This window comes from Lissotriton helveticus, chromosome 1_1 (genome assembly GCF_964261635.1).
Source record: "Lissotriton helveticus chromosome 1_1, aLisHel1.1, whole genome shotgun sequence".
Lineage (NCBI taxonomy): Eukaryota > Metazoa > Chordata > Amphibia > Caudata > Salamandridae > Lissotriton > Lissotriton helveticus.
Genome location: NC_136057.1, coordinates 1,148,335,102 through 1,148,355,729, shown reverse-complemented (window position 1 = coordinate 1,148,355,729; position 20,628 = coordinate 1,148,335,102). Strand labels below are relative to the sequence as shown.

General features: G+C 44.4%; 1 protein-coding gene across 1 annotated transcript in view; it reads left to right on the top strand.

Annotated features, from left to right (window-relative positions):
• The first annotated feature begins 14,886 nt into the window (after nt 1-14,886).
• LOC144821709 (ranaspumin-like) overlaps nt 14,887-20,628 on the top strand; it is a 28,629-nt gene continuing 22,887 nt past the window's right edge. Inside the window, exons 1-5 of the mRNA XM_078678927.1 lie at nt 14,887-15,004; nt 16,791-16,840; nt 18,122-18,187; nt 18,918-18,992; nt 19,585-19,638. Coding sequence (XP_078535053.1) covers nt 14,956-15,004; nt 16,791-16,840; nt 18,122-18,187; nt 18,918-18,992; nt 19,585-19,638 — 294 coding nt within the window. The 5' untranslated portion in view covers nt 14,887-14,955. The remainder of the gene's footprint in view (nt 15,005-16,790; nt 16,841-18,121; nt 18,188-18,917; nt 18,993-19,584; nt 19,639-20,628) is intronic.

Here is a 20,628-nt window from a genome sequence, read left to right as displayed (position 1 = left end):
AGAGGTAGGTACCTTTGTCCAAATAGGGACCCTTGCTTCTAGTCAGGGTAAGGGGGATACACTTCTAAAATAACCCCTTCTCACCTCCTTGGTCGCTTGGCACGTGTACATTGGCTTATCTCAGAGGCAGTGTGTAAAGGATTTGAGAACAAATACAGTAATACAGTGAAAACACTACACATGAACACCACACCAGGACCAAAGAACAAACATTTACAGTGCAGTAATAAAAATATGACTTTCAGATGGTTCAAAGCAAATTGCAGATGCAACACTTTTCTCACAAAGCACCTTGGAAGCATCACGCAAGCAAACAAAACGGGCCACAGGGAAGGTGGTGTGTCTGTTCCTTACACTCAGGGAAGGTGATAAGTTGATTCCTTGCTCCAGGGGAGGTGATGCGTCAGTTCCTTACAGCAGTGCAGGGGAGGTGATGCTTTGCTTCCTTAACGGAGAGGAGTGTATGCATCGGTTTCTTACTGCGGTTGGATGTGATGTGTCATTTTTTAACTGCGTTCCCCAAAGATGCAACAAACTTGGAGCCTTGATGCGATGCGACGATCTGGAACAGTGCATGAACTCATGCATCTGCACAGCAGGCCCTGCGTCGAAATCGGTGCGGTGATCTCGGACTTCAGAGATCGGTGCATTCAATGCGGCGTGCACTGATTTCTGGAACTGCTGGCAGGCGAAGCAATGCGTCCAAAATAGGTGTGGCACTAGGCAATACTTAAAAGGGGATTAGATACATGACAGGGCCGATCGGGCCACTGTCAGAACCATTAGAACAGGTAAGTAATGACACAACCAGTGACTACTGGTAAAGTATTGTACTTAGCGGAACATATCATGCATAAACTCATTAGGCATAAGTCACATTTAGAAAGGTACTGTGGTAACATTCCCTAGGTGCATACATCACCTCAGGCATGAGCACATTATGCACACTCTCAGGGCCTTGTGCCCTCCCAGCACCTCAGGGGCTCACAGGCCCACTGGCCTTCCTCTGGGGGCCCATTTAGGCAGTCCCCAAATGCTTTCTGTCCCAAAAGTCAGGGCTCGATAATCGTAGGGCCTTCCACCAGGCTCTCTGGCTGCCAATGCAGCAGAGAAATGTGTGCGATGGACAAGGGGGCGGGGGATGCATCTTCCCCCTTCCTTATTTTCAAAATAAGAATGCCCTGGTCATTGCAGCTGCCCACTTTCTTGCGGTGTAGCTGGTAAAGTCAGCCTTGGCACCACAGTGCCTCTCAAGTCTCACTCCTGGACTCTAAAACAAGGTGCGCCGTCATTGCAGCTACCTGCGCTCTGGCGGTGCAGCTGTGCTCCTCAAGAGTGGCACCCACGTGCCTCCACAATGCCCCTCACAGGGGCTTCTAGAATGGGCCCAAAAAGGAATTGGTGCTGGCACCTGCAGTGCCTGAGGAGCCCCGTTCACTGGGCTCGTCCTGGTCTAACCAATTGGCCCCCTCTGGGGTTCTTCTCCTCTAGCTGCAGTCTGGCCAACTCACTGCCAGTCAGAGCTCCCCGCTCCTTCTAGCAGCCTCCGATAGGCATCCACAGTGCCCGGCACAGGCCCCACTCACCTGGGCCATCTTAGCCTCCTTCTTGGACACTGCAGAACTTCATCATGGAGCCCGCAAGGCTCCGGGCCTCCTTCGACCTGCTGCGATCGCACTCACCACCCGCGGTGCTCTCCTTGATCACACGAGAGTCCAGCCCCCAAACAGGCTGACTTCCTCTCTGGCCGCGCTTCTTCCGGCCTTGCAAGTTCGAGTTGGTGGCTTCTCAGTGCCACGGAAATGTAGAGTAGGCTCCCACTCCACTTTCCTTTAGCACGGGGGAATCCCTTCACTGGTATTCCCTGGGAATACTTATGCAGCACAGCTCTGCCGGCCTCAAGATCCCTGGGGCACTCCTCACGTCTTCTCCGGTCTTGGCAGTACCCTCCGAGTGCCGAGTGCCAATATTTATACTGGGTTTTTCTTTGTTTTGACCAGGCACAGGACTTGGGAAACCAGTCGAAACTGGTTCTGGGGGTACTGAAGCACTTTGTTTACAGGGCTTCCACCCTCCTTTTTCAGGTTGGGCTCTGTCCTCAGACACACCACAGGGGGGCAGAGCCAACATTGTACCAGGCAGGCACAGACCCATTCAGCGTCATGGGCTACTCCTCCCATTACTCCAAATGTAGATCTGCCTATTCAGCCTAGCGCTGTCTCACTCTGCCCGATTGGAGCCACACTTTATCCCACTCCCTGTCACTCCAGAGCCAGAGATGCAATACACATCAGGCAGGCAAAGACACATAGCACAGAGAAATGCCAACTTCTAAAAGTGGCATTTCTAAAATAGTCTTCATAAATCTGTGCACACCAATATGCAGCATTTGTTTTCACTATTCCAAACATACAAAACTTGACCATGCTGCTCCTCTCATTACAGGATTTACCACTGAAACACTTATCAGGGAATGCCAATGCATTCCTATGAGAGGGCAGCCTAACCGCAGTGAGAAATCAAAATGACTGTTTGTCACTAACAGGACATGTCACACACTTAAGGTACATGTCCTACCTTTTACCTACAATGCACCCTGCCCATAGGGCTATCTAGGGCCTACCTTAGGGGCGACTGACATGCAGTTAAAGGGGGGTCACAGACGTGGCATCCACTTTGTGACCACGTCACAGCTGCAGTTGCCCTGCAATGGAAGAGGCCTGGGACAGGTTTGAAAGGCTACCTTGGGGGGTGGCGCAAGCAGCGCTGCAAGCCCACCAGTAGCATATAATTTACTGGTCCCATGCGTTAGACCTGGCATTTCTTGGTGTGATTACCCTTACTTTTTGCCACTACCTCCTCTATTTTTGGTGCTGTGATGGATTTTGTTTTGCCAACTCTGATGCTTTGGACACTTTGCCAATGCTAATCAGTGTCAAAGTGCAAGTGCTCCCTGTGTAAATTGTAATGGAACTTGGTTGTCCCTGATTGTTATGTTTGCCTTACTAGTAAAGTGCCTTGTAAAGTGCACAATGTGTGCCAGGGCTTGTAATGCCACACCCGCAGCAGTGCGGCCGCACTCATCTAGAAGCCGTTGTGCTCCTGCGCCATTGAAGCAACTGAGTCCCGGCTAACTACTTTATCGCTGGAACCACCGGACCGATTAGATCACTCGATCTTTCAATTTCGGAGATGAATTCCCCACGGCCAGCATCATCATATGACGAATAAATATGTTTGTAAAAGTAAATGTAACTTAAAGGCATTATATATTGCTTTTGTTCAAGACAACAATAATGTCTATTCCTGTCCTGATGATGATGCCTCCACTTTTATAGGCATCGAAACGTCGTCGATTTTTAAACCCCATATGCGAACTATTTATGTACAATTTGCAATGGAGTGTTTTCTTTATATTTTGTGCCTGCTTTACTGAAGTACAAGTACGCAGACCTATTTTCTTGCCTTGTTCACATTGCGTCTTTGTTGTTTTTGTCTTGTATGTTGAGGGTCACGGCTGTGCCCGCTTGACATTCTTCCAAAAAACCTTATTCCTGCACTCATTGTTAAATAAATCCTGTCCGGACGGGCAGAGGACATATTACTTATCAAGTATATGACTATTTTTCAGTGTGTATTAATTTCATATAGGGACTACTGTTCTTTATAATATGCAATGCCCAAGGTCCCTATAAATATACCTTAAGGGTTCCCTTGTTTTGTTGAAACACTAGTGGGCCTGCAGCACTAATTGTGCCACCCACACAAGTAGCCTTAAAAAGGGAATTCAGGCCTGCCTCTGCAGTGTCTGCGCACAGTTTGGTAAACTGCCATGTTGTTCTGACAGGAACACTTGCCAGACCTTACCCTTCCCTTTCTATGCACCTCAGATACCCCTCTGATAGGTCCAAGGTAACCCCTGGGCAGGGTGCAGTGCATAAGAAAGTCCTCACAGTGAAATAATCTCAATTTCATTTTTCACTGTGGAAAGGCCATCTTGACCATAGGATAGAATGGGGAGGCTGTGTAAAATGTTTTCCAACCTATCTTCCCAAAGGCTTAAGATGGAGAGGTGAAGTTTAGTGTGCCTGAGCTCACAATGTAATAACACATCTCTTTATGAAGTGGTTTTTGCATTGTGTGTATAGAAGCCTCTCTTTTAGAAGTGGCTGGATTTTTGTGCTCTAACATTTCTGTGTGTCTCTGCCTGGTTGTGGATTGACTGACTGGATTTGTAAGTAATAGCATATGGGGAATTTCTTGACCCACGGAAGGAGGTGAGACAGCAAAAGGCTGACCTGCAACTGGAGTGTAGGGGGGAGGAGTAGCCCTAGAGGTGAAGAGGCCTGGGTTGCTGCCCTAAAACAATGGTCCTGTCTCCTGCTGAGTGATTGAGAATCCAGACCCCCATTAATCAAAGTAAGCAGGTGTCACTGGCAGGGAGGCACCCAGAATTGGTTTGCACAGGGGTAGTGCTCCCTGAACACAAAGGCTTCAAAGACATTTAGGGGTATAACTATGAGAGCTGAAGCCCCTAACCTTTGGAGAGATGGCTTGATCAAGAGTGAACAAGACTGAACTTACTTCGTGGTCAAGAGGAACCTTTGCCAAGGAAGAAACAGCTGAAGAGACTGAAGGAAAGGACTGACCCTTGCTGTGTTTTCTGGGGCGGTGTGCGTGTGCTTATTGCAACCTGAGAACCTCGTATGAAGTGCCCTGTGATCATGGGCACCTGGAGTCCAAGCGAGTCTCAGCAACGCTGTATTCGTGTGCTTTTTGCAGCCTGAGCTCTTCGTGAGGATTATCCTGTGATCATGTGCACCGGGGTCCAAGTGAGTCTCAGCGACTATGTGTGTGTGTACTTTGTGCAGCCTGACACCTTGGCGAGGATTGCCTTGTTATTGTGCACACCGGAGTCAAAGTGAGTCTCAGCGACACTGTGTGTGTGTGCTTTGTGCAGCCTGAGACCTTCATGAGGATTGCCTTGTTATTGTGCACCTGAGTTCAAGTGAGTCTCACTGACACTGTGTGTGTGTGCTTCGTGCAGCCTGAGACCTTCATGAGGAGTCGCCTGTGATCATGCACTCGAAGCTAAAGGGAGTCTCAGCGACGCTGTGCACGTATACCCTGTGGCAACCTGAGATCTTCTTAGCGTCAGCAGCCCCGGAGGAGTTGAGCCGCCGGCTGGAGCCCGCCACTGTCATAGCGGGACCTCGAATCCCACTGCCCAAAATTCACAAAGTTTGCATCGGAGGCCCAAGTCACAGGAGGAGAAGAGGAGAGCGAGGTCACGCTCTGAGGTAACATGTGGACCCTGGGGTCGCCCTCGGCCTCTCCCATTCCTGCAGTGCGAGCCTCTGCTTCGGCTCGTATCACTGCCCATACTTGCCAAAGGTGTGGCAGTACCGGGGCCTGAGTGGGGAGCTGCACATTTTCTTCACATCCTACCCGTGTGGAGGGGAACTGCTGACAAAGGCTGATGGAGAGTGGCGGAGAGACCGCCTGAGGCACTGTGATCGGTGCTGGAGTGTATTACGCAATGCATTATTTCTGCATAACGAACTACCTGATTGTTGTATTACACATTGCATTATTTCTGCATAATGAACAACCTGATTGTCTTATTACGCATTGCAGCCTTTGGAAGCAGTGGCAAAAAGCAGAGGGCTCACAGCAGTGTCTTATGTGGATGACACACAGTTGGTAGTGGCACTCTCAGATGACTCGGGATAAGGCGCTAGTAAGTTCCAGAGAGATCTAGAGATCATATCTGAGTGGATGACTGCCAACTATCTTCAGTTAAATGCCAACAAGTCCAAGGCCCTGCTGGTCTGGAGAAACACTGAGCTGTGGGGCGAGCACTGGTGGCCTGCTAAGCTGGGCTGTGCACCCGTCCCCAGACATGTGGTAAAAAATCTGGGTGTGTGGGTAGATTCTGCCCTTAACTTTCAGACACAAACAAAGAAAGTAGCTGGAACCTGCTTTTGGCATTTTACAGGGGCTCAAACCAGTGCTGGGTTCTTTGACCCGGTCATGAGGCAGGTGATTGTCCAGGCATCCATTCTGTCTAGATTGGACTACACCAACTCACTCTACCTGACTAAAAAGGGTCCAGAACTCTGCGGCTAGAGCCTTGTTATGTCTGCCCAGGACATGCCCTACTTCCAATGATATCGGTCGGCTACATTGGTTGTCTGTGGCAAAATGCATAGAGTTTAAGACTCTTTGCATACCTTTTAAAATCTTAAATCTTTCCTCTACAGTCATCTTGGCCAAACTGCTTACACCTTACACCCCTTCCCGCCAACTCCGGTCTATGGGCCAGCATTTGGCGAATGTTCCACGGGCGAGGAGGGCTTGTGCTGGTGGACGCTCCTTTGGTGTACCGGCAGCCAGACTTTGGAATGGGCCCCTCACTGCCATTCGTAGTATGGAAAACAACCTGGCCTTTCGCAAGGCTATCAAAACTCACTTCTTTCCCCCACTATAAACTGTTGTATGTTGTCTATTGTTCTGCTGTTTTCTGTTCAGCACTGGGACGCCCCGGGGCAGCTGTGTGCTATAAAAAAAACGCATAGCATAGCATAGTATAGCATAGCAATGTTTCTGCATAACAAACTACCTGATTAGCGTATTACGCATTGCATTGCTTCTGCATAACGAACCACCTGATTAGTGTATTACGCATTGCATTATTCCTGCATACCGAACTACCTGATTAGTTTATTACACATTGCATTATTTTTGCATTGCAATGTGCCTGATTCTAGCATTACAAGTTGCATTAGTGAAACATTGCAAAGTGCCTGATTCTAGCATTATGAGTTACATTATTTTTACATTGCAAAGTGCCTGATACTAGCATTATGAACTGCATAGCATAGGACTGCAGTGGAACGTTTAGAAGTGTTCATTATTATCGCCAGAACTTACAGGGGCTGGCTGGCCTAACAACCGGCCAGGAGGAATATTAAAAATATGCATATGTTGGATTTATATTGTGTGCTTTAATCGTATATCTTTTTATATAAATTGATACTTGTTTTTTATTAAACTTGTGTGGAGCCCATTTGTGGAGTCATCATTTTGTTTATGTGAGTGTGGTTGCAAATACTTTACACATTTGCCTTGAAGATAAGCCTGGCTGCTCGTGCCAAGCTACCAAGGGGGTGAGCAGGGCTATCTGAGAAACTGGGTGTCTGAGATAACACTTTACAAGGGACTGACAGGTAAATTAAATATGCTAAACAGATGTAGACCAATCTGACCATGTTTACCACAGAGAACAAACTCACTTTACACTGGACAGCAGTGCTAAAGTGCCCAGAGTCTTAAAACCAACAACCAACATCAGACTATCTGACCAACACCAGGTCAGAAAAAAGACTAGGAGGAAGGCAAAAAGGTCAGGAATGACCCTGCAAAAAAGGGCCAATTCCAACAGCACCTCTTTGCAGGTCACAACTCCCAGCAAGGTAGTTCAGGGGAGCTGGGTGCAGTTGTTGTATCCTTGAGACTTCAGAACAGGAGACAAGCTCAATTCATGCCCTTGGAGTTCTTCTTTCAAGCAGAGGACACAGCAAACAGGAAAGTAATTTTCTCCTTTCCTTGGCAGCAATTAGCCACTGCAGGCCAACCCCAGACAGCAAAAAGCACAGAGACAGTATTCATCCTCAGCTTCTCTGCTCCTCCTCAGTCCCTGTCATCCAAAAGCCAGACATGCAATACACAAACCTAGCAGAGGCACACTGAATGGCTAAGCAAGAAAACACTTAGTTTCTCAAAGGGGTATTTTCAAACACGGAACATAGAATTCACCCTCACTAAAAGATGCATTTTAACATTCTGAGTTCAGGCATACTAAATTTTATTTTCTTACCTTATTCCCAGGGATAGTTATATTCATAAGATGTTATAAGCAAACTCCTCATTCTGTCCTATGGGAACAGGTAGCCTTGCAATAGTACAAAACGAAATAGGCAGTAATTCACTATCAGGACATGCCACACACATCAGGGCATGCCCAATCTCCCACGTACACTGCACCCTGCCCACAGGAGTTCCTTGGACCTAGCTTGTGGGTGACTGACATGTAAGAAAAGGGAAGGTTAGGGCCTGGCTAGTGGGTGCACTTGCCAGGTCGACATGGTAGTACCAGACTGCACACAGGCTCTGCAATGGCAGACCAAAGTTACATTTACAGGCTGCTTATGTGGGTGGCACAATCAGTACTGCAGACCACCAGCTGCATTTGATTTTCAGGCCCGAGCACACAGGGTGCACTGTGCTAGGGACTGACTAGTATATCAAAAAGCCAATTATTTAAACCCTAAACCATAACAATAATTTACAAAGGGAGCACTCGCACTTTGGCACTGAACAGCAGTGGCAAAGTGCCCGAAGCATCTAGACCAGCAATGGTGCCAGGTTTAACACCCATTATGTAATTGAGGTATTTTCTTTCGCCTGAAGTTTGAAATACATTTTCTTTCAGTAGGCCTGTGAATTAATTTAATTGAGCCAGTAGTTGATCTGATTGGTGTCTTTATCATTTAGCTTTGCATCTGTTAAGTCATTCAGGATCAAACAACTTGTGACCCAGCATAGTTGTCTTTAATACATTAATTCTATTCTGGCTTGTGTTTCACTCCAACAAACGCTCATCATTGGACTTTGAGCCAACATGTCTCAACAGATATGTGATCCCACTTACAGTGTTTGGTATATTCGCCCCTGCTTCAGAACTTGACAGCCTTCGGATTAGACTTTGTGTGAGGAGGCAATGACTGCAGGCAATTATCATTTTCCCCCACACACACCCCACCCAGCTACCAACTGGATGGTGCCAAGGCTGCATGCTCAAAGCCGCATTGAAGCAGAAGGATATGCATACCTCTCTTCGTGGCCTTGGAAACTCTCACTTCATTCCTTCTCTGTTTCTAGGCTGTGATTGCTGTTGCTCTAACTGTTTGCACGGTTCTTGCCTGCTACCACCCTTCTCAGTGCCATATCACGCCTCGTTTGCAGTGTGGGTCATAACCTTAGCCGTCATTTGTATTAGGAGAACACCGTTTTTTGTGATTTTTGTGGGTTACTGTTATGGACAGACCGAGTGGATAAGTGTATATATTTGCCACCACCAGGGATATACTAAAATATTTGCTAATTGTTTATAGAGATTATCTGATATATTGAGCACTTTCTCCTGTGTATCACATATTCTGGCAGACTTAGCAGCAAAGGAACATTAAGGGAAATTATGACTTTACAATGGAAAAACACAAACTGGAGGGGCTTGGGGGCTAATGGACGATATTTCTCTGCTAAGAAGGCCAAATACTAGCTATACAGATTTTACCAATTAAAACTGTCCGAAAAAGCCAGTCAAAAGACTGAGTTTGTTACACATGCTCACAGAGATGAAGTGAGATAAAAATATATCACCTTACTGGCTGCTTCCCTTTCTAATTGAAAATAACCTAGATAGTCCATCAAATTCGACAAGCTACGTGTCTTTTCTGTACCTGACTGGACAGTCCAATGTCCCTCTGCAAGGCTCCACACCAACCACTGACCATCCAGGGGCGGTGGGTGACATTTGAAAGTGGTGGGGCGCAAAGTGATTTGCATACAGCACCGTAGTGAGCGAGCGCAGCGAGCGATCCCGAACCCCAAAAGGGGGGTTTTGGGGGGTTACATCCTCCCCAAGAAAATTTTGAAAAATCGTGCATTTTCAAGCAAATTTAAGAAAGCAGGAAGGTTAATACAGCAATTGTGAAAGTGCAGTTATTACATTAATAGATGCCATAACATAGGTAGCTGCTTATAATTGATGGCATAACATAGGTAGCTGCTTATTCAGTATAACCACAGAGCTTCTTACATTCCGTCCTATTACGCTCAGGTGCTGAATTCAGTACAGTGCAATAATATCAAATTTCATTATAAATACAGTATAAATACATATAAATACATATAAATACATATATCTTGTGCAGTATTGTAATACATCTCCAACATTCTCTTTTACCAGACCTCACATCATTACCAGACCTCACATCATTCTCTTTTTCTCTCTCTCATTTTTAAAAGTTTACAACGCATCAACTCAAATCACAAGCCACATATTCACATAATATTCACTTATTCACTTATTAGGTTTAAGGATCATCTTGTATTTCTGTAGAAACTACTCTTAACTCTCCCAATTATTTAGTTGCTGTAATAAAGCTGTAAACGGTAATAGGAACTGCACCTCACTTCCGTGGACTGAAGATAAATGCATCGCCACAAGTCCAGACAACAACAGCTTACTGGCTCTATAAAGCCAGGCCCGGATTCTCAAAGCAAATCTTACACTTTTGTGTAAGTTTACTACTTTTAGGTGTTCACAAGCTACATCAGAAGTTTTACGTCTCTGCTACTAAGTATGTGGATAGAAAGATCTGCCTTAAGAGCTCATCCGGACAGAGATATCATTTCTCTTGCTCACCAGCAAAATCAAACAACCACAGACCCCAACATGGGTATTGGACATCAACTTTGAGAGCTTTCCTGCCAAGCTAACACTCAATGTAAAATCACTTAGATTGATACACTCTCTAGAAAGAACTCCTTTAAAAAGCACATCATCTAGAAAATGCATGGCATCAGTTTTCACTACTGAAAAAAACATGAAACTCTACCTCGCCAGAACAGGCTTTAGGGCATCAGTGCAAGTCTTAATACTCACCTGGATGCAGGCTATGAGCTACTCAACGGTTCCCCTGAATCAGGGGAACCGTTGAGTAGATCATAGCCTGCAGGGTCATTTTGCAGAACTAATAACTACTAAAATTCGCCAAAACCAGGTAAATTAAACCACAGAAATAATTCTGGTGCTCATTTACAAGCTCCTTGTACCTCACTTTTTCCTAGTTTAAAAGTGACTCCCCAGCGGCTCAAGGGACTTGTAAATAAGCCCCTCTGTGTCGCTCAAAAATCGTGCTATTTGTTTTGACATGTTAGTGTATTTTACAACTAAAGATACATAATATGAGAGTATTGCTAAAAATATTAGTTGAAAAACGTAGGATTTTGGATTACTCAAACACAATTTAAGATTTGTGCTGTGAATTGCTGCACTAAAAGAGTCAAACACTTGGGTTCAAACTAGATAAATACATTCATAAGCTCAATTAAGAAGGAAAGTCCAATGGATCAAAGCAGGGTAGACAAGGTAATATAATTAATTATTGATAACAAAAACCGTGCCTTTAATTTGCCAGAGTCTCTTGTGCAAACGTCTTCCATTGTTTAAACCTTGTAAAAACAACCAACTGTTAAACCAAAGGTAGCGTGACAGGCTCATGGTTGGGTTTTCTATCGTAAATAGCTTCTTAAATAATGCAAATGCTAATATTCAAAGGACGATTCCATAATGAAAAACAATTAACTGAGCACGGCGTCACACAGCCTAGGCCTGATCCAGCCCCTAGGCTTGTCCAATCACTCCCGCCCAAACTAGGGGCCCAACAAAGATTGTGGCAAGAGGGTCGCTGCCACCCCCCCCGGCCTGCGCGTCACATGGGCTAGGCCCAAGCTGACCTCTGGGCCCTCACAACTGCGGACGCACAGGGAAAGCTCTCCAGTCAGCGCTCTGGTTCAGGAGGTATGTGGGCGGCACTCACCCTAGAGTACTTGTCCACTCTCCAACCGCAGTGCAGCTCACCTCACACACCAGGTCCACGAGGCGACTAGAACCGGATCCTGCAGCCTGCCTGCCATCCGACGTCAGCAGCCTGAGCAGCGCCGTGCACCGCGAAATGGCCAATCACTGTATGACTACATTCAAGTCAAACTCAGTGATTGGCCATTATGTAGTGCAGCTGAGCTGCAGTGCACCACCCACGCTGGGCATCCAATAATGGATTGCCCTGCCCTGTTGCCCCGTGACCGGCCAATCCTGGCACTGCAGCAGCGCCAGGATTGGCTCGGGGGGCACACTCACTGCTCGCCCTCTCGCCCTTCCTAACGCTGGGGGCTGCTGCCCGGCTAAACCAGCACCCCCCTGGTCACTCTCTATGGGGGTGGGACCTAACTGTGCATGCTCAGGCTAGTTTCAGCTCTAAGCTTCACTTGCGCGCTAGTGGTACCTGTCTCTGCTGCTGCAGCCCAGACTGTCACTCAAGCTGTGCAGAACAGCCCCCCTGCGCACAGCGCACTCCCAGAAAACTCGGAAGCTGCCCGGATTCCAGGCGGGGCTCGGCGGCGGTGCTTAATAAAATACTCAGGTGGCGATTATTTTTTTTAAGAAAAGTACAACATTTCCTTTGCAGCCGCGGGTCCATGTGGGCTAGTGGGGCTACGCCCCTACGACCCAATGGACGCACCGCAGCTGTGACCATCTCCACTAGAGAGTCCACTTGTTACATAAGAATATCACTCATGAGGACTCTAGTCTGTTCAGTAGAAGTCGTAAAATAACGTTTATTTCGGCCATAGTCTATTAAACAACAGAAACACATATTTCAATAAACCCAGTTTAAAAATGGGTAAAAACCATACCGTTAAAAATAGTTACAATCAATACATAATTTGTTTAATCAAATTCCACTGTATATTGGTTTTTAAAGTCTTGCAATGTCTAGAATACGTTTAAGATTCAGATACAAGAACAAACTTTGTTATAAAACTTTCTTTTGAAACATGTCGTTAAATTTAACATTATTCACATTATTGACTAATTGCAATTCCGTATTTTAAAGCGCTTGTAATATAGCTTAAATGTGATTATTAAACAGGTGTATTTTTCAGTTATGCCCTTAAAATACATTGAAATTGCTTTTTGAAATGTTTTTACACTAGAATTAAGAAATATTGGTATAAAATATTGTCTTTTGTTCAATTGTTTATTCATTAGAATGAGGTACCCAGCAAAGAACGTCGTACTTAAGGGCTCTATTCCATGGTCCTTCTAATTGTAAATATAAAAGCTGGAACCTTAAAAGAAATATTTTTCTTTAGGAATTTCCTGTGGAGTCCAGGCACAATTGGCTATTCATGGTATATGTTTACTGTAAATAACTTAAGTTTTTAGATTATGATGATTGATCAAGGTGCAACGAACAAATACCTATCTTAATAGTCGTTTTTTATAAATAATTAATGTTCGAACCTGTCCATGTAAGAGATGGCACATATCGCTGGCAATTTATAATCAATTACTAAAGAGCTAGTTTTTTGATTAACTAAATATTGCAAGGTTTCAATTGAAGTGCTAACTTCTTTTTAACTTAGATTTTTAATTGGGTCCTCATCAGAGGTCAGGCTGTCACAATCATATTTGATATTATCAATACTATTGAATGCAGTCAGTGAGAGCAGGACCAATTCAAGTCTTGAATGACACTGTGGCGCAGAATATCTTAGGTTTAAGATACTCTGAGGACGCTTTTTAAAACAATATCTCAAGTTTAAGTGCAGTCTGTTGTTTAAAGGCCAGCCTTCCTTATAAAATCAAATTAATTAGGTCTGCTTTTGCAACTGTAATAGTTGGGTCGATGACTCCCGCCATATTTCTTGAAGAATCGTTCAATTGCTATAAAAACCTTTGTAGATTTACTCAGTAAACATGTTATGTGAAGATTACAATTCAATTTCTTGCCTAATTGTACTCCATGATAAGCACATTGCATACCTTGCTCAATGATGGGTTCTTTTTAATGCCCAACAAAACCTTGAGGTAGTACATCGAAAGTACATTTATTTTTCTGTGGTATATCTTAAACATTTACATATTATTAAAACCTTTTAGCAAATGTAAATGTTGTTGTAAACCAATTTGTGTGGAAGCTAGAATTACCCAGTCATCAGCATATGCTAGATGACTGGCATGTGTACTTGCAAATTTGGAGGCATTGATGTGGGTATATTACAATGTATCCAACAAAATATGAAGTGAAAACAAAAGATATGCAGGGTCAAACCCCTGTTCTAAACTGTTGCCTTTTGAATATGTGGTGGTAGTTTGCTACTGTCTGACAGTTTCACCTCAACCCAGGCATCTGTGTAAAGTTCCGATGATAAGAAGAGACCATGTTCGATTCCCCCTGACAGTAAATTAACCCATAGCTTATTACTGTCCACTCTATCGGAAGCAGTGGAAAAATGTTTGTAACACACGAACAGCCTCCTGTCTTTTACTATTAGAGCCTATTAGAATAAGTGAATATCACCAATATACCGTGGAAGGTTGAGCAATTGCCTCTGAAGCACGTTTAATGACATTTTAATTTGTTATTGTCCACGGCCCACTTGGCCAAAAACAGTTAAAAGAGATTTGGAAAATATGTTTCCATCAGCATCGAGTAGGGGAATTGGGCGCCAGCTCCTGAGCTTCGATGTTGGTTGGCCCTGTGTATAATTCTTGTCAGCCAGAGAACCTATGTACATAAACCATCTGTTTCCCCGAGAAGCTGTGTAAGCACAGCAGGCATAATTCACTGCGCCTCAGTCAATAACATAGTTTATGCAAAATTACTGCATTTTTCTTTACAGAGTAATTAATACCCTTTCATCAGCTGATGTTCCCTCCATCTTTTTTAAGACATGATTGTGGAACAGCAATAACATTAAAAGGAAGAGAATTCAAATGATTTTTTAGTAGTACAGTGCCAGTTCGAGTGCACACATCCCTGTGACCACATCAATTTCAAAGGGAATATCAAATAAAGAGATGCCAATCACTACTTTATGCCAAACGGAAAGGTGTGAAGAAAGAAAACACTTGAAGGACCGTTGCGCAATCTGTGTGCCAAGAAGTAAGTGTAGAAGGACACTCCTGGTGTGGCTTGGCACTGGCAGAGGAGTCAAGAGGTCTCTTCTGGTATAAATGAGGGTGACCTCCAGGAAGGGTTTCATCAGCACTCGACCGAGGCCTGCAGCTGAAATCTGACAGAGAAGCCTCTCGCAGCCATGAAGTCCTCAGCCGTGTTCCTGCTGGTGGTCCTCGGCGTCGCTGTCGGTGAGTACACCTGCTTGGTCTCCGCAGAGCTCCAGCAATAGAGTGCATTATAATGTGTTTATAACATCTTTGTGCTCCTGCATATTTATGTACTTTGATATCTCGCCGCGTTTTGTAAGACAGGACATCTGAATGTAAGCATGTGTATACAAGGATCCTAGCTAGGAAACAGGAGTGTGGCGCACTGGGCGAGGGCCTATGGGTAGGATTCAAGTCCTATTGTATGGGGGATTGTGTTGCTTGAAGAGAGGGGGGTTCAGCTTCTTTCTGACGCACATGCTTAGTCTGTGCCCAGGTACTGTACATGTTGCATAACTGTATTACTCAAATAACCACATACATTCCACATTCTTGTGTGGGGCCGCCTCCGGGCATCTTATTTGCAGTGAAATACTGTGTAGGGAGACAAATCCAAGGGAGGTACTCTCAAGAAAGTGTCCAAGGCAGAATATGCCAGAGGATGACCTTCAAGAGTGAATGACTGAGCTGCTAAATGCTCAGCAACACGGGACTGTGTGCTATGACTGTCTCATATGATACCAGATTGTTTTAGACATTGAGTGAGTTTGCAACGCTTAGATATGATTATAAAGTTTTTAATCCATAAACTGGTACAACTGGCACCTCACCACAAGGTTCGAAATGTAACTCACATAGGGGATACCCTAATTTAACCTCACTTGCCAGTTTTTGGCACCTTGACTCCAGAAAAACCATGAATATATCCATTGCATGAAAGGATTTTTCTGAAGGATGTCTGTACATATATGATCTTTGAAGCCATGGTCTGTCTGCAGATGTAGCAAGTCAAGTTAGCTTCCTGCCACAGATGAGACTTCTTCGGACAGAGAATAAGAACAACAAAGTTGTAGGTTAATGTTCTAATGGCATCCACCCCATTCACATGGCTCAGCGCAAGCATCACATTTCAGTCCAGCAGTTGAAATGGTTAAAAAAATCACTTAGTTTTAGAGTTGCGCACCACATCTATATGTTGGAAAAACACCGAAACTTCTCTTTTGCTTGCCCACTGCTATTAGAGGGAGTTGCCTTCAGTAGAACTCTCAACACATCCATCCAGTTTGAAAGACTCTTCAGAAAGATCTATAGAATGCAATGGGACGTCAACCCGGTTTAAAAATGTGCATTTCTGTCATGCCTCTAAGAGTGAATCCATTTCCATTCCCTTGATGATTGCTGGACTGGTCCATTACTGGATGTTTCGCACCGTAAGTGCCTCACGAGGCAATCCATTGAGTGGTGAGTGGTCTTTGAAAGCAAACCATGGTCTGTTAACTGCCCACAAACAGGGTCACAGCACTCTACGGATGAACTCACACATGGGTACTGGTGAGCAAACCATGGTCTGTTAACTGCCCACACAACAGGGTCACAGCACTCTACGGATGAACTCACACATGGGTACTGGTGAGCAAACCATGGTCTGTTAACTGCCCACACAACAGGGTCACAGCACTCTACGGATGAACTCACACATGGGTACTGGTGAGCAAACCATGGTCTGTTACCTGCCCACAGAACAGGGCCACAGCACTCTACGGATGAACTCATACATGGGTACTGGTGAGCAAACCATGGTCTGTTAACTGCCCACACAACAGGGTCACAGCACTCTACGGATGAACTCACACATGGGTACTGGTGAGCGCTGTTCGATCAATGTTTTTATTGTAGCCCATTTTTCTGGTGGAAACACTGCTTGTTTTGGTAACCACATATATTAAAATATGTTCTTTAATCAGTGTGCATGTTTATTTTTCTTCAGCTTCTGCCGCACCTGGCCTCCCTCTTTCTAAGTGTCTCAATGCGCTTCTGGTAAGTTCATCATTAAGGGGGGAGAAAGCCGGAAACTATTGAAGGGTTTTCTTCCCTGTAGGCCAAACACCCATTTTATTAAGGCATGTCCTGCACTCTACGGTCCTGATGGTGGTGGACTAGGGTGTGATATTTCCACCAGATTCAGTAAATTACTTCTCTTCCATGTGGTCACCCTAGAAATGAAACATTACATGAATGTCTGTGTTTTTTACCACACCAAACGCAATACATTTTGGCTGTGTACCACATCTTTTAACCTGGTAAATTCCATCAACAGTGAGAACTGATAACTATTGCATACGTTAGAATACCATTGCCTGTACTAATTCTGATTTGTGGAATTTAACCAACACTCATGGCCAGGGCCTCTGCCTTAAAATTCCAGTCCCGCCCCTACAGTGGAATATCATATCGCACAAGTTTATCGTTTTATATCATTCATGACCAGATTTATTTTATGAGCATTAAGCTGTGATTTTCCGCTAGTACAGTCTTTTGGTGTAAAGTGGCAACACTGTTGTGTCCTGATTAGTGATCAGGTGTCCAAGCTCCATCCAGCAGTGTCTCCCTCACGTCATACGATAGGTCTAAACATATCAAACATGCTTACATACAAAGAATGTAAATAATAAAGCCATTACATTATGGTTTTCATGAACATTCTGAATTGAATCAGCCCTCCAGTTTCCACTATGGACACCGCTCAAAAGGGCATCATAACTACTAGGGGTGTTAGTGGAGCCACACCATGGCCTGTGCAGCTTCGAAAGCCCATTCCTTACACTGACAAGTATTAGATACCCTATTGAACTCAGTGTCAGAGGGACTCTCCTGCTGGTACCATAGACCCGCAGGTGGAGAGCAAACAGATGTCCCCTTGGATAGAGTTCACTGTCCATTGAGAAGGTGCAGCGACCTCTGAGAACATTGGTAATGATTCTCAGTTCACTGCATCACCTTCCCTAGGCAGGCAGGAAGTCCTGGAGAAAGCAGGTCAGTCTGTGACAGGTGAGTTAGTGCAGCTGATCATAAAACAGAGATCCAAGAACCGAGTAGGTAAGTCAACTTTGATGATTAGTGCCTCTAGCCTACTCATGCCAAAGTATTTCTCATCAGGAGGGCTTTAGTCAGAATTATCTGTAAGTATAAACATTAAAACGAATGGATGGCATCTAGGAGGTGAAGACTGAGGGAGCAGCATGTATTGTCCCTTTAAGTTCTCAATATTGCTAGCACAGCATTAACAAACATGGCTCTCTGTCTTTCTTTCTCTTACAGGACAAAGACCTTGGAGAACTTCTGAAAAGCGTGCAAGCTCTTGTCTGCTCATATGACACCTGCCAGGTACTGCCAAAGTATTAGTCGAGCTCTGAGCATTGCGTTGGCTCTAGCTTCGGATGACGTGATATTGTCAGTCAGACCACTCTGGTCTTTGTTCAATCCTCACCTCAAGGTTTGTGAATGTTGTTTCACCGTCCGCTCCCGGAGTTTCCCTCAGTATCCAGTAAGGGATGTGTCCCTCAGAACCTGTGAGAGATGTTTGTCTCCTCTCTCTCATTTCCCGGGTCCATCTCCCCCTGGCCACCACATTCCATGAACACCACATCCGGGTGCAATGAGGGCTTCCAAGTGTCCCATCAGTGGCGCTTTCCTGTGCGTCTCTGTGCTCACCGGTGTCAGCAGGTATCAATGACCCACCGGGCTCTCTCAAGGGGCTGGAGCAGTGAATCTCTGCTGCCTCCTTGAGTGCATGTGCAGTCTCATACAAGATTCCTGCATGAGCACCTGGCTCGCTTTGACAGTATTTCACCATTAGCTGTTACCGTAAAAACCTCATGCAAGCATCATTTCCTCTGCGACATTCTCCAATTCCTGCCCTCAAGGATTTCATTATTCAAAAAGGTCAAACCTTTATGACTGAAGCTAACACCTTCTTAGTAAAAAGAAATACAGGTCTTTACTTCCAAAGACTGTTTTTTGTTGTTACACGCGTATTGTCTTCTCTGTACCCTATTTATTTGTACCAACAGTTCCATTTAGTTTTTCACCATGAATCTTTTTTATCTTATCTCAGGATAAGAAGGGAACAAACAATGAATGCAGTTTGGAGGAATGGGAAGATCTGGCACAGAAAGCAAAAGTAGTGCTGGTAAGTGTGTCCTACCTTGCTTGTCTTCTATGTTTGTCTTCAGCCTGTCCCTTTCCAAGAATCCGAAAATCTCAATGGCGTACTTCAATGTGCCCCCACTATGTCCGTGGGTTTGCACAATGGAGTACAATGATACTGTTAAATGTTTGCAAATACAGGTTTGGACTTTTTATGGTTAATCTTGAGATTATAACATGTGGGTAATTTTTCAAACTGTTTTTCTGAACAAATCTTAGTGCTAAACTAGCCTGTAGAAAGCTGTCTCACGTTGTGGTGAGGCAGAAGCAGATGTCTAGATTAGGGTACCACCATGCACACTGGTATCAGGGGCTGGTGCCTGAGTGTCCCCCAGCTGTTACTTGGATTAAATAAAGACTCAATGGAGAATCTGGCGGACAGAGTCCTAGAGTTGCACTCAGCTATCAGTGTATTCTGCGCTCTGTACACTATACATATTCTTATTGATCTGTAATATATGAAGTTAAAAAAAATGGACCTAACAGGGAATCCTCGTAGCCTTTAGCATCTCTAATTATTTAAATTGTCTTGTGTATACTATACTTATATTGTAAGTTTTTCTTTTACCATTTAGGAAAGAGCTGGCTGCGTAGTTGATGATGTTCTGTTTGGTGGAAAAAAAACGCTGGTAAGCAGTAGCAGTTTTTTTCCCTCTCTTGCTCTCGGTAAATGTGTGATGCAGAAACTTAAGTGTGGGTCCCCAAAAATGTGTGCCGTCACGTGGAATGGGTGGAAAGACTGACTGTCCAATGGTGAGCTGTGTCTACTGTGGAAAAACTCTGCCCCCTTTAGAGCTGTGGTGCTGGAACAATTTTCAGAGTGGGAGTGCTGTCATCAGGGTTACAGCATTGAAATCATAGGGATTGTGAAAAATCCAAGGGGCAGATTTAAAAGCCCCTTGCGCCACGTTTGTGTCACTTTTCCCCTGTTAAAAATGACGCAAAAGTGCCGCAAGGCCCCTTGTAAATCTGCCCTCAAGTGTCTTACAAAGAACAAGTGTAGTATATGAGGCCACACACATTAAGTAGGAGAGTGGGAAGGGTGTGGTACACAGCTGGTATTAAACCATGGTGTTGGAGCGCACTGTCAGTTACCAACAGCACATTTCCTTGAAAATGGCCTCTAAACCTTCACGGATTTGCAGTTTTACTGATAAAACTATATAGTGTGCAAATCATAATGTGTGTAAATTGGGTTTCAGAAAATATTTATCCTTTGCACATCACCAAGTAAAGTGTCTCGATTTGTTTTAATGCTATTAAAATCTTCCTCATTCCCTTCATCTTAAATTCATTCACTACATTGCTGAGTGAACTTAAAATAAATATAAATCTTAACTTTAGTAACAAAACTGCTGTCTTGGTTTTAGGATTATTTCTAATCTAATTCTTATTATTTTCCTGCTTATTAAACGCAGTATCATTATTCATAGTATTGAATTAGCCGTACTGTTTTTTAGGTTATTGTCATTATTTAAGTTTAATCGTATTGTTCTGTTTATGTGCAAATGGTGATAATGTTCTTGTGTTTCTTGTTTTGTAAAGTCAAACGGGACATATTAATTCGACATAGCTTCATTTATTTATCAATATGACTAAGTCATTGACAAATAAATGTG